Here is a 15,000-nt window from a genome sequence, read left to right on the forward strand (position 1 = left end):
AGAACTGCCAAAGGGGGCGGAGTTGCAATCTACTGCAGAGACAGTCTGCAGAGTTCTGTCATGCTATCCAGGTCTGTGCCCAAACAGTTCGAGCTTCTACTTTTAAAAATCCACCTTTCCAGAAACAAGTCCATCACCGTTGCCACTTGCTATAGACCACCCTCTGCCCCCAGCTGTACCCTGGACACCATATGTGAACTGATTGCCCCCCATCTATCTTCAGAGCTCGTGCTGCTAGGTGACCTAAACTGGGATATGCTTAACACCCCAGACGTCCTACAATCTAAGCTTAGATGCCTTCAATCATGGAACCTACCAGGTACAACCCTAAATGCGTAAACACAGGCACCCTCAAAGATATCTTCCTGACCAACCTGCCCTCTAAATACACCTCTGTTGTCTTCAACCAGGATCTCAGCGATCACTGCCTCATTGCCTGCGTCTGTAATGGGTCCTCGGTCAAACGACCACCCCTCATCACTGTCAAACGTTCCCTAAAACACTTCAGCGAGCAGGCCTTTCTAATCAACCTGGCCCGGGTTACCTGGAAGGATATTGACCTCATTCCGTCAGTAGAGGATAACTGTTTATTCTTAAAAAGTGCTTTCCTCACCATCTTAAATAAGCCCGAATTCAAAACAGATATAGCCCTTGGTTCACTCCAGACCTGACTGCCCTTGACCAGCACAAAAACATCCTGTGGCACACAGCATTAGCATCGAGTAGCCCCTTTATGCAACTTTTCATGGAGGTTAGGAACCAATATACACAGACAGTTAAGAAAGCAACGGTATGCTTTTTGAAACAGATATTTGCATCCTGTAGCACAAACTCAAAAAGGTTCTGGGACACTGTAAAGTCCATGGAGAATAAGAGCACATCCTTCCAGCTGCCCACTGCACTGAAGCTAGGAAACACTGTCACCACCGATAAATCTACGATAATCGAGAATTTCAATAAGCATTTTTCTACGGCTGGCCATGCATTCCACCTGGCTACCCCTACCCCGGTCAACAGCTCTGCACCCCCCACAGCAACTCGCCCAAGCCTCCCCATTCCTCCTCCATTTCCAGATAGCTGATGTTCTGAAAGAGCTGCAAAATCTGGACCCCTACAAATCAGCCGGGCTAGACAATCTGGACCCTTTCTTTCTAAAATTATCTGCCGCAATTTTTGCAACCCCTATTACTAGCCTGTTCAACCTCTCTTTTGTATCTTCTGAGATACCCAAATATTAGAAAGCTGCTGCGGGCATCCCCCTCTTCAAAAGGGGTGACAAGCTGACCCAAGACCCAAGCTGTTACAAACCTATATCTATCCTACCCTGCCTTTCTAAAGTCTTCGAAAGCCAAGAAGCCGTACCTTCTCCGCTATGCAATCTGGTTTCCGAGTTGGTCATAGGTGCACCTCAGCCATGCTCAAGGTCCTAAACGATATCATAACTGCCATCGATAAAAGACTGTACTGTGCAGCCGTATTCATCGACTTGGCCAAGGCTTTCAACTCTGTCAATCATCACATTCTTATCGGCAGACTCAACAGCTTCGCCTGGTTCACCAACTATTTCTCAGATAGGACCGACTCTTTTCTCTGTATACATCAATGATGTCGCTCTTGCTGCTGGTGATTCTCTGATCCACCTCTACGCAGACGACACTTTTCTGTATACTTCCGGCCTGGTGAGAGAGAGAGAGGGAGATGGTGCTCGCTGTACCCAAAGAGGGCAACGTCATGACACTACAAATACGTAGGTGCCTAGATAGACTGTAAACTCTCCTTCCAGACTCACATTAAGCATCTCCAATCCAAATTAAATCTAGAATCGGCTTCCTATTTCGCAACAAAGCATCCCTCACTCATGCTGCCAAACATACCCTCGTAAAACTGACTATCCTACTGATCCTTGACTTCAGCGATGTAATTTACAAAATAGCCTCCAACACTCTACTCAGCAAATTGGATGTAGTCTTTCACAGTGCCATCCGTTTTGTCACCAAAGCCCCATATACTACCCACCACTGTATGGTGACCTGTATGCTCTGTTTGGCTGGCCATAGCTTCTTATTCGTCGCCAAACCCACTGGCTCCAGGTCATCTATACGTCTATGCTAGGTAAAGCCCCGCCTTATCTCAGCTCTCTGGTCACCATAGCAACACTCACCCGTAACACACGCACCAGCAGGTATATTTCACTGGTCACCCCCAAAGCCAACTCCTCCTTTGGCCGCCTTTTCTTCCAGTTCTCTGCTGCCAATGACTGGAACAAATTGCAAAAATCACTAAAGCTTATATCTCCCTCACTAACTTTAAGCATCGGCTGTCAGAGCAGCTTACCGATCATTGCACCTGTACATAGCCCATCTGTAAATAGCCCACCCAACTACCTCATCCCCATATTGTTTTGTTGTTTTGCTCCTTTGCACCCTAGTATCTCTACTTGCACATTCATCTTCTGCACATCTTTCACTCCAGTGTTTAATTGCTTAATTGTAATTATTTATTATGGCCTATCTATTGCCTTACCTCCCCAATCTTACCCACATTTGCACTCACTGTATATATACTTTTCTATTGTGTTATTGACTGTACGTTTGTTTATCCCATGTGTAACTTTGTGTTGCTGTTTGTGTCGCACTGCTTTGCTCTATCTTGGCCAGGTTGCAGTTGTAAATGAGAACTTGTTCTCAACTGGCCACCTGGTTAAATAAAAAATAAATAAATGTATATATATATATAGATCGGCAGGTAAGGGTGCTCTCGAGTGGCTAGATGTTCTTTACCATTCGGCCATCAGATTTGCAACCAATGCTCCTTATAGGACACATCACTGCACTCTATACTCCTCTGTAAACTGGTCATCTCTGTATAACCATCGCAAGACCCACTGGGTGGTGCTTATTTATAAAACCCTCTTAGGCCTCACTCCCCTCTATCTGAGATATCTACTACATCCCTCATTCTCCACATACAACACCATTCTGCCAGTCACATTCTGTTAAAGGTCCCCAGAGCACACACATCCCTGGGTCGCTCTTCTTTTCAGTTCGCTGCAGCTAGCGACTGGAACGAGCTGCAACAAACACTCAAACTGGACAGTTTTATCTCAATCTCTTCATTCAAAGACTTCATTCAAAGAGAGTCATGGACACTCTTACATGGACACTCTTACATGGACACTCTTACATGGACACTCTTACATGGACACTCTTACATGGACACTCTTACATGGACACTCTTACATGGACACTCTTACTGACCCCCGTCCCCGCAGGAGGCCTTTTGCCTTTTGTTAGGCTGTCATTGTAAATAAGAATTTGTTCTTAACTGACTTGCCTAGTTAAATAAAGATAAAAAAAATAAAAAACAAATACAAACAACAAGTTGAGTCCAAAAATGATATGCGAGGGAGATATGTATACTGTAACTAAAAAGTAATACGTAGTATTACTTAGTATGTATGTTGTGTAGTAAGCTGTTAGTAGCCCATCCTAAAAATGTGGTCCCTTTCCCCCTCATAATTTAGCCATAATTTAGCCTACTGTTCTGAGTTGGTGGTGCACATGTAGCCTATAGCCTGTTTTAGAGAAATGTAATCATTGAATAATGTAACAGCTTTCACCGTCTGCTTATATGCCCCCTTTATTTATACTACGGTTCTGACTTGGTGTACAGGGAGAAAGAACACTGTTAGAACGGCCCGTGTTCTGAATTCTGTCTATGTACATTTCAAAAGAGCTGAACAAAGAGTTATATTGATATACGTCCATTCTAGCTCAGTAATGTCTTCATTGAAATTACGGATTGCCTCTTATCCGCTTGCCGCCCCCTGCCATAGTTTGTACATCTCAATTGTCAGTAGAAACCACATTTGCTTTAGCAAGTCAGCCATATGATGTTTTTTTAAAGGCAGTAAATGAGGCTGAATGAACTGTTTCGCTGCCAGACAAGGCTCCGCTGATATTTGTATTTATTTATTTATTTTATTTAACCTTTATTTAATCAGGCAGGCATAGCAGATTCACTACATGGTGCTGAAAAGAAAGCTCTCCTGACAGCTTAATGTCGGCCCTAACAGTTTATGGGCACCGTTTGTCACCATTATAGTGCAATGAATGTATTGTTTAGTGTTGTGTAGAGTAGTGGCTTTGCTGGCATGCATCTAACATTATTTATTTATTCACCAAGATATACATGCTAAAATCACCACTGAAACGGAGAGAGAAAGAGGGATAGAGAGAGAGGGATGAAGAGAGAGAAATAGAAAGAGGGTTGGAGAGAGAGAGAGAGAGGGTTGGAGAGAGAGAGAGGGTTGGAGAGAGAGAGAGGGATGAAGAGAGAGAAAGAGAAAGAGGGTTGGAGAGAGAGGGATGAAGAGAGAGAAAGAGAAAGAGGGTTGGAGAGAGAGAGAGGGTTGGAGAGAGAGGGATGAAGAGAGAGAAAGAGGGTTGGAGAGAGAGAAAGAGGGTTGGAGAGAGAGGGATGAAGAGAGAGAAAGAGAAAGAGGGATAGAGAGAGAGAGAGAGAGAGAGAGAGAGAGAGAGAGAGGGTTGGAGAGAGAGAGAGGGTTGGAGAGAGAGAGGGTTGGAGAGAGAGGGATGAAGAAAGAGAAAGAGGGATATAGAGAGAGAGGGATGAAGGGAGAGAAAGAGGGTTGGAGAGAGAGAAAGAGGGATAGAGAGAGAGAGAGAGGGTGGAGAGAGAGGGATGAAGAGAGAGAAAGAGAAAGAGGGATAGAGAGAGAGAGAGAGAGAGAGAGAGAGAGAGGGGTTTGGGGAGAGAGAAAGACAGATAGAGAGAGAGAAATATGGATGGAGGGAGAGAAAGAGGGTTGGAGAGAAAAAGAGGGATGGAGAGAGAAAGAGGGTTGGAGAGAGAGAAAGACGGATGGAGAGAGAGAAAGATGGATGAGGAAGAGAAAGAGGGTTGGAGAGAAAAAGAGGGATGGAGAGAGAAAGAGGGTTGGAGAGAGAGAAAGAGGCATGGAGAGAGAGAAAGAGGGATGGAGAGAGAGAAAGAGGTATGGAGATAGAGAAAGAGGGGTGGAGAGAGAGAAAGAGGGATGGAGAGAGAAAGAGGGATGAGAGAGAGAAAGAGGGATGAGAGAGAGAAAGAGGCATGGAGAGAGAAAGAGGGATGAGAGAGAGAAAGAGGGATGAGAGAGAAAGAGGGATGGAAATAGAGAAAGAGGGATGAGTGAGAGGAAGAGGGATGAGAGAGAGAAAGAGGGATGAGAAAAAGAGGGATGGGAGAGATAATTACTTAGATGAAACATTAGATGAAGATATCATCACCCCAGGAGAACAGTAAATCATTCACACACACACACACACACACACACACACACACACACACACACACACACACACACACACACACACACACACACACAGTTAAAGGCCAAACCCTGCTGTCAGTAAAAGAGCGTTTGGTGGATAATCCCTCTCCTGCTATCTTCTCTCCTTCAACTATCTCTCCAACCCTCTCTTCTCTCCTCCTCACTCTAATTTCTCACCCTCTTTATCACTCTAATGCTGCCTCTCCTAAATCCATCTCTCCCTCTCTCTCTTGCTCCCTCTCTCTCTCTCTCTCTCTCTTGCTCTCTCTCTGTCTGCCCTTCAGTTCTCCTCAGCAAAAACATTGAAAAGCATTAGATCTCTCTTTCTCTCTGACTTTCTCTCACTCCAGCCCTCTCAATCTTCCATCTCTTCTCCCTCCTCTTCCTTCCCCTTTCTCTCTCTCCCCAACCTGGTCTCAGAGCATTTAGTATTATTCTGTACGTAAATCCGAATCACTCTATTTAGTATGATATGTTACGTTTTGTATGGTATGTATTAGTTTGCTAAACATACAATATGTTACGAATTAGCAAAATGTACTATATGTTACGAATTATCTAAATGTCTGATATATTATGAATTCTAGCTAGGTGGCTTGGTGGCTAAAGTTAGCTAGCTGGCTAATGTTAGCTAGGCTAGGGGTTAGGGTTAAGGTTAGGGTTAAAAGTAGGTGTTAGGTTAAAGGGTTAAGGTTAGGGTTAGGGGAAGGGTTAGGGGAAGGGTTAGGGTTAGGGGAAGGGTTAGGGGAAGGGTTAAGGTTAGGGTTAGGGGAAGGGTTAGGGGAAGGGTTAAGGTTAGGGTTAGGGGAAGGGTTAGGGAAAGGGGGTTAAGGTTAGGGGAAGGGTTAGGGGAAGGGTTAAGGTTAGGGTTAGGGGAAGGGTTAGGGGAAGGGTTAGCTAAAGGGTTAAGGTTAGGGTTATGGGAAGGGTTAGCTAAAATGGTTAAGGTTGGGAAAGATTAGCTAACATGCTAAGTAGTTGCTAGTAGTTGAAAAGTTGCTAATTATCTAAAATGCTAAAGTTGTCTGTCATGAGATTCGAACTCACAACCTTTGGGTTGCTAGACGTTTGAGTTAAACGTCAACCCATCCACCTCGACCAATGCCCCTACTTTCTATTTTGCCTTAAAGGATGATTCCACCCCAAAACTATCTTTTAGTATTTGTTTCATCAGTCTATTGTTGACCTGGTCCCAAAACGTCTTTCTTGTCAGCAATCAAGTTTTCAAGATATGTACACTTTCAAAATACAGAAATCATCCCCGGATGATGCATTTTGCATCATATGCTGTTTAAAGCATCATCATACAGTATGACGCAAAATGCATCATCCGGGGATGATTTTTGTATTTTGAAAGATTTTGAAATCAACAAATACCAAAATATTGTTTTTGGGGTGGAATTTTCCTTTAAGTAACCATCTGTCTCATGTAACCATACCAAATGTAACATGTCATACTAATTTGAGTGTTCCGGATTTAAATTCACTATGTTACGTCTAGTCTATGAGACCAGGCTGCTCTACCACACTCTCCATCCCATTTGCCTTCTCAAATCAAATCAAAGGGAGAGTGATGATTGGAGAGGCAACGTCCTTGTTGGAAAAACAACCAACCTAAAGCTATGAATGTACCCAGCAAGCTAGCATAGCTAGATGGCACTCATGTCAGGTAGACAGTTAGCTACAGTTACCCAGAGCAAGCTAGCTAGTTTTATAGTTTGGTAATTTATTCCAATATATTTCCGAATTCCCCCAAAATATGTTTATGAAGCTAGCTACGTTTTATAGGGTCCTCACTACGAGACGAAGCCGATAATGCAGCTTTTGTTGATTAAATATGACACAGCGGCCACCGCAGTAATGACACGTGACATGTGACACGTGACTACAGTTTGCACAAGTGATCATAGTTCTTTACTCGCTAAATCCATCGGGCCGATGGGTTAATCAAACTGCATTCGGTTTCCATGGGGATTCCCCCAAGGGAAAGTGGCTACGCGCGAGGGGCTGAGGTGGAAAGAAAATAAACGTGTTTGGACGGCAGCCTAGGTTTCACAACCTCTGAAACAACCACCATGTTCTCATTGGGTTTCCAGGAATAACACAATGTACCAGTAACGTTTTCCCCAGCAAACCAACATTTGGTTCTGTGAATGTTCTCATTGGGTTTCCAGGTAGTGTAATAACACAATGTACCAGTAACGTTTTCCCCAGCAAACCAACATTTGGTTCTGTGAATGTTCTCATTGTGTTTCCAGGTGGTGGAATAACACAATGTACCAGTAACGTTTTCCCCAGCAAACCAACATTTGGTTCTGTGAATGTTCTCATAACACAAATATTGTCCATTCGTGGAGATGATTATGGAATGTTTGTATAAAACGTGAATAGATCCTTTTCCTGATGATACAAGAACGTCCCAAAACACATTTAATCAGTTATTTAATGGTTACCTGAATGTTTTATTAGGTTGTAGGAACATTCTGGTGGGAACATTGTGGGGACATCACCAACAAATCTTTCCAAAACACAACAACTGTCCAGTTGTGCGGATAATTCTGCAAGTGTGTTTTGGGAACATACTTGCAACGTCAGGTGAACGTTTTATACAAACATTCTATAATCATCACCAGACAGTTTTTGTATTATGAGCAACCTACCAAATGTTCTGGGAACTTTTGGTTTGCTGGGCTCTCTCTCTCTCTCTCTCTCTCTCTCTCTCTCTCTCTCTCTCTCTCTCTCTCTCTCTCTCTCTCTCTCTCTCTCTCTCTCTCTCTCTCTCTCTCTCTCTCTCTCTCTCTCTCTCTCTCTCTCTCTCTCTCTCTCTCTCTCTCTCTCTCTCTCTCTCTCTCTCTCTCTCTCTCTCTCTCTCTCTCTCTCTCTCTCTCTCTCTCTCTCTCTCTCTCTCTCATTCCCTCAGGTTAGTCTTTGCATATTGATAAGCTTTATTCCATGTTATAAATATTCAGTTCAGCTGGTGTCTGTGGGCAGTCAGACCACCAAAGGGGTCGATAAGACACACAAACACACACACGCAGAGCACGCACACACACACATCCCATGAGGGTAAGATGGGAGAGAGGGATGGGAGAGTGAGATGAGAGAGAGAGAGGGAGGGGAGAGAGGGACGGGAGAGAGGGAGGGGTTTATGTGAAAGCAGTGTTTTTGTCGCTGAGGAGAACAGGGGTGGTGTGTGTTTGTGTGTGTGTGTGTGTGTTAGCGTGTGTGTGTGTGTTAGAGTGTGTGTGTGTGTTAGAGTGTGTGTGTGTGTGTGTGTGTTAGAGTGTGTGTGTGTGTGTGTGTGTGTGTGTGTGTGTGTGTGTGTGTGTGTGTGTGTGTGTGTGTGTGTGTACCTGCAGGCCCTTCTTAGTGAGTCTGCGTGGGTTGGTGGTGTAGGTGTGTATGTGTCCGTCTACTCCTCTCAGTAGTGGTTCAGTATCTCTGACGTACTGCAGGTCTCTAGACGTACTCAGATCCATCACCTCCATAGACTGACTCACGTTCTGCACCTAAACACACACACACACACACACACACACACACACACACACACACACACACACACACACACACACGCACACACACACACGCACACACACACACTTAAATCAAATTAGATCAATACAAACACAACACACGGATGATGAGTAAACACAAAAATATACATTTCTGACACACACACACACACACACACACACACACACACACACACACACACACACACACACACACACACACACATACACACATACACACAACACTCTCTCTCTCTCTCTCTCACACAAACACGACTAGACAAACACGCCATCAACGGTGTGGGTTTTTGAGGGGAAGGATTTGTTGTTGTTGATCTCTTCAGTTCTTCACTGATCAACACCAACAGCAGCCCACTTTGTCTCTCTGTCTATCTCTCTCTCTCTCTTTGTCTCTCTGTCTATCTCTCTCTCTCTCTTTGTCTCTGTCTATCTCTCTCTCTCTCTCTCTTTGTCTCTCTGTCTATCTCTCTCTCCCTCTTTGTCTCTCTGTCTATCTCTCTCTCCCTCTGTCTCTCTGTCTATCTCTCTCTCCCTCTTTGTCTCTCTGTCTATCTCTCTCTCTCTCTTTGTCTCTCTGTCTATCTCTCTCTCTCTTTAGCTCTCTGTCTGTCTCCAGTATCTCTCTCTTTTTGTCTCTCTGTCTGTCTCCAGTATCTCTCTCTATCTCTCTGTCTATCTCTCTCTCTCTCTTTGTCTCTCTGTCTATCTCTCTCTCTCTTTATCTCTCTGTCTGTCTCCAGTATCTCTCTCTTTTTGTCTCTCTGTCTATCTCCAGTATCACTCTCTTTGTCTCTCTGTCTAGCTCCAGTATCTCTGTCTTCGTCTCTCTGACTGTCTCCAGTACCTCTGTCTTGTCTCTGTCTGTCTCCAGTATCTCTGTCTTTGTCTCTCTCTTTGTCTCTGTCTCCAGTATCTCTGTCTTTGTCTCTCGGTCTGTCTCCAGTACCTCTGTCTTGTCTCTGTCTGTCTCCAGTATCTCTGTCTTTGTCTCTCTCTTTGTCTCTGTCTGTCTAAAGAATCTCTGTCTTTGTCTCTCTGTCCATCTCCAGTATATCTCTCTTTGTCTCTGTCTGTCTCCAGTATCTCTGTCTTTGTCTCTCTCTTTGTCTCTGTCTGTCTCCAGTATCTCTGTCTTTGTCTCTCGGTCTGTCTCCAGTACCTCTGTCTTGTCTCTGTCTGTCTCCAGTATCTCTGTCTTTGTCTCTCTCTTTGTCTCTGTCTGTCTCCAGTATCTCTGTCTTTGTCTCTCTGTCCATCTCCAGTATCTCTCTCTCTCTTCCCCAAACTATGTCTGAAACTATTTCTATCTCTCTCTAATTCTATCATGATGCTGTCGATAGTAGGACGCAGGGGCCTGTGTGTGTGTGTGTGTGTGTGTGTGTGTGAGTGTGTGTGTGTGTGTGTGTGTGTGTGTGTGTGTGTGTGTGTGTGTGTGTGTTCATGTCAACGGCACTCAGATCCGTGAATATCTTATTCCAGTCCACTGTCCATTCCTCTCTGCATTGTGATTCTGGATTCTGGACACGAGCTTCCATCCCCGAACACACACACACACACACACACACACACACACATACCTGTTCTGTGAGTAGGCGTAGCTGACGGCTGCGGGGGTCTCGTTTGCAGAGGTTCTGAGCGGGAGCAACCACTGTACACACACACTTCCCATCAGGGTCCGATGCCGAGCTGTACACCTGCCAGCCTTCATCTGGACCCGGATACAACGCCTGGAGGGAGGGAGTTAGAGCTATAAACTTGCAGGCAGAGAGAGAGATAATTGAGGCGATAACCTTGCCTGAAAACTGCGGTCCTAAGGCTAGGCTAATATCTAAGGCAAGGCTAATTACTAAGGCTAGGCTAGGCTAATATCTAAGGCTAGGCTAATATCTAAGGCTAGGCTAATACCTAAGGCTAGGCTAGGCTAATATCTAAGGCTAGGCTAATTACTAAGGCTAGGCTAATACCTAAGGCTAGGCTAGGCTAATATCTAAGGCTAGGCTAATTACTAAGGCTAGGCTAGGCTAATATCTAAGGCTAGGCTAATTACTAAGGCTAGGCTAGGCTAATACCTAAGGCTAGGCTAATTACTAAGGCTAGGCTAGGCTAATATCTAAGGCTAGGCTAATACCTAAGGCTAGGCTAGGCTAATATCTAAGGCTAGGCTAATTACTAAGGCTAGGCTAATATCTAAGGCTAGGCTAATACCTAAGGATAGGCTAGGCTAATATCTAAGGCTAGGCTAATATCTAAGGCTAGGCTAATTACTAAGGCTAGGCTAGGCTAATATCTAAGGCTAGGCTAATACCTAAGGATAGGCTAGGCTAATATCTAAGGCTAGGCTAATATCTAAGGCTAGGCTAATTACTAAGGCTAGGCTAGGCCAATACCTCTACTCACACACATGGTGGGGACATCACAACAAATATGTTCCCACAACAAACAGAAAACTGTCCAGTTGTGCGGATGATTCTACAATTGTGTTTTCTGAACACACACACACACACACACACACACGCACACATACATACACACACACACACACACACACACGCACACACGCACGCACGCACGCACGCACACACGCACACACACACACACACACACACGCACACACGCGCACACACACACACAACTGAAGGTCACTGTGTGTGTCATGATGTCCTCTGATTCCTGATAATCACACTGATGACGGAAGACAACTGCACATACAGATGCAGGATCTTAATTTGATCACCCTGTTGCAGGACAACGGGACATTTAAAACGTGTAGTGTAGTCGAGGTTAAAAAAAAAAAAACTTCTGAATTTAGTCATTTACATTTTTGAAATATCAGACTTGATTTTCCCTTCATTGATCAACCCCTCCAAAAATGTCCATTAACTTTGATCCACATAATAATAACCCTCCTTGCTGCAGGATTATTTTCTTGCTGTTGCAAACTGGCTCAAATTAAGATCCTTCATCTGTAGCTTTTAGCTCAGCGGACTCAAACCCAGACCCTTTGTCATTCAATTTTAAAATCAAACCTATTCAATGACATTATCCACCCCGTTGTAGTGAGACATCTCTCTCATTTCAGGTCGAAGGTCGAACTAGAATAGAAAGCAGACGATGGTGTTGTGTTTCTCTCTCTATTTCTCTCCTCGCTGTCTTTAATTAATAAAACAGCACCTCTCACACCTTCTCCATCTGCTCCTCATCAATTACTGTGTGTGTGTGTGTGTGTGTGTGTGTGTCTGTGTGTGTGTCTCTGTGTGTGTGTGTGTGTGTGTGTGTGTGTGTGAACTTGATGAACTTGCAAAGAGTTGCTATGGCAGCACACACACACACACCTAACTCGTTGTCAGCAGGCATTGGTACTATATTGAGAGGGTCTTGTCTCTGGAACACAAAAGGGAGATTCACTAGTTCCAAATACACAGTTACAATACCGGACAAGAACCTGACACCCTCAGCACAAAGAGGGACAAACACCCGCCTGGAGGTTAAATTAAAAACAAGGGCAAATGGTTTGATGAAGAATGCAAAAAACCTACGAAGGAAATTGAGAAACTTGTCCAACCAAAAACATAGAAAACCAGAAAACCTGAGTCTACGCCTTCACTATGGTGAATCACTAAAACAATACAGAAATACACTACGGAAAAAGAAGGAACAGCACGTCAGAAATCAGATCAATGTAACTGAAGAATCCATAGACTAACCACTTCTGGAAAACACTAAACAAACAAAAACACGAAGAATTATCTATCCAAAATGGAGATGTATAGGTAAACCACTTCTAAACCACCACTCCTCTTTTTGGCTCTATAACAAAGAACAAACAGTAAAAACATAAACATGATAAAATACAAATCTTAGAATTAACTATTAAAGACCAGAACCCACTGGATTCTCCAATTACATTGAATGAGTTACAGGACAAAATAAAAACCCTCCAACCCAAAAAGGCCTGTGGTGTTGATGGTATCCTCAATGAAATGATCACATATACAGACAACAAATTCCAATTGGCTATACTAAAACTCTTTAACATCATCCTTAGCTCTGGCACCATCCCCAATATTTGGAACCAAGGACTGATCACCCAAATCCACAAAGTGGAGACAAATTTGACCCCAATAACTACTGTGGGACATGTGTCAACAGCAACCTTGGGAAAATCCTCTGCATTATCATTAACCTCTTAGAGCTCTAGGGGCGCTATTTCATTTTTGGATAAAAAACGTTCCCGTTTTAAGCGCGATATTTTGTCACGAAAAGATGCTCGACTATGCATATTCTTGACAGTTTTGGAAAGAAAACACTCTGAAGTTTCAGAATCTGCAAAGATTTTGTCTGTAAGTGCCCCAGAACTCATTCTACAGGCGAAACCAAGATGATGCATCACCCAGGAATTAGCAGAATTTCTGAAGCTCTGTTTTCCATTCTCTCCTTATATGGCTGTGATTGCGCAACGAATGAGCCTACACTTTCTGTCGTTCGCCCAAGGTCTTAGCAGCATTGTGACGTATTTGTAGGCATATCATTGGAAGATTGACCATAAGAGACTACATTTCCCAAGTGTCCGCCTGGTGTCCTGCGTCGAATTCGGTGCGCAATTGCCAGCTGCTTCCACTTTACCATTTGATTCAGGGGAGAAAGCATGTGTCCAAGAACGATGTATCAATGAAGAGATATGTGAAAAACACCTTGATGATTGATTCTAAACAACGTTTGCCATGTTTTCAGTCGATATTATGGAGTTAATTTGGAAAAAAGTTTGCGTTTTGAGGACTGAATTTATGGATTTTTTTTGGTGGCCAAATGTGATGTATAAAACAGAGCTATTTCTAATACACAAGGAATCTTTTTGGAAAAACTGAGCATCTGCTATCTAACTGAGAGTATCCTCATTGAAAACATCAGAAGTTCTTCAAAGGTAAATGATTTTATTTGAAGGCTTTTATGTTTTTGTTAATGTTGCGTGCTGGATGCTAACGCTAATGCTAACGCTAAATGCTAACGCGAAATGCTAACTCTAGCTAGCTACTTTTACACAAATTATTGTTTTCCTATGGTTGAGAAGCATATTTTGAAAATCTGAGATGACAGTGTTGTTTACAAAAGGCTAAGCTTGAGAGATGGCATATTTATTTCATTTCATTTGCGATTTTCATAAATAGTTAACGTTGTGTTATGCTAATGAGCTTGCTGATAGATTTACACAATCCTGGATACAGGGTTTTTTTCATAGCTAAACGTGACGCAGAAAACGGAGCGATTTGTCCTAAACAAATAATCTTTCAGGAAAAACTGAACATTTGCTATCTGAGAGTCTCCTCATTGAAAACATCTGAAGTTCTTCAAAGGTAAATTATTTTTTTGAATGCTTTTCTGTTTTTTTGTGTAAATGTTGCCAGCTGAATGTTAATGCTAAATGCTACGTTAGCCATCAATACTGTTACACAAATGCTTGTTTTGCAATGGTTGAGAAGCATATTTTGAAAATCTGAGATGACAGTGTTGTTAACAAAAGGCTAAGCTTGAGAGCTAGCATATTTATTTCATTTCATTTGCGATTTTCATGAATAGTTAACGTTGCGTTATGGTAATGAGCTTGAGTCTGTATTCACGAACCCGGATCCGGGATGGGGAGATCAGAAAGGTTAACAGCAGATTCGTACATTTCCTCAGTGACAACAATGTACTGAGCAAATTGGCGTTTAACTTATTATCGTATTATCGTACGACAGACCATGTATTGGCATGATGGTCTGCTATACAAATTGGTGGTAAGTGGTGTTGGGGGGAAAACATCCGACATTATAAAATCCATGAACACAAACAACAAGTGTGCGGTTAAAATAGACAAAAAAAACATACATTTCTTCCCACAGGGCCGTGGGGTGAGACAGGGAGGAAGCTTAAGCCCCACCCTCTTCAACATATATATCAACAAACTGGTGAGGGCACTAGTGTGTCATCACAGCAGCAAGACCTGTGACCTGTTGCCACAAGAAAAGGGAAACCAGTGAAGATCAAACACCATTGTAAATACAACCCATATTTATGTTGATTTATTTTCCCTTTTGAACTTTAACCATTTATTTATCATTTTGGATAATGTTTACTGTTCATATTTATTGT

General features: G+C 43.1%; 1 protein-coding gene across 2 annotated transcripts in view; it reads right to left on the minus strand.

Annotated features, from left to right (window-relative positions):
- Positions 1 to 15,000, minus strand: part of LOC118940255 (noelin-2-like) — a 76,018-nt gene that overhangs the window by 48,075 nt on the left and 12,943 nt on the right. For both annotated transcript variants that reach the window (XM_036948798.1, XM_036948799.1), the window contains exons 2-3: positions 10,449 to 10,598; positions 8,689 to 8,844 (exon numbers count right to left, since the gene is read on the minus strand). In XM_036948798.1, coding sequence (XP_036804693.1) covers positions 8,689 to 8,844; positions 10,449 to 10,598 — 306 coding nt within the window. The remainder of the gene's footprint in view (positions 1 to 8,688; positions 8,845 to 10,448; positions 10,599 to 15,000) is intronic.

Source organism: Oncorhynchus mykiss, chromosome 17, assembly GCF_013265735.2.
Source record: "Oncorhynchus mykiss isolate Arlee chromosome 17, USDA_OmykA_1.1, whole genome shotgun sequence".
Lineage (NCBI taxonomy): Eukaryota > Metazoa > Chordata > Actinopteri > Salmoniformes > Salmonidae > Oncorhynchus > Oncorhynchus mykiss.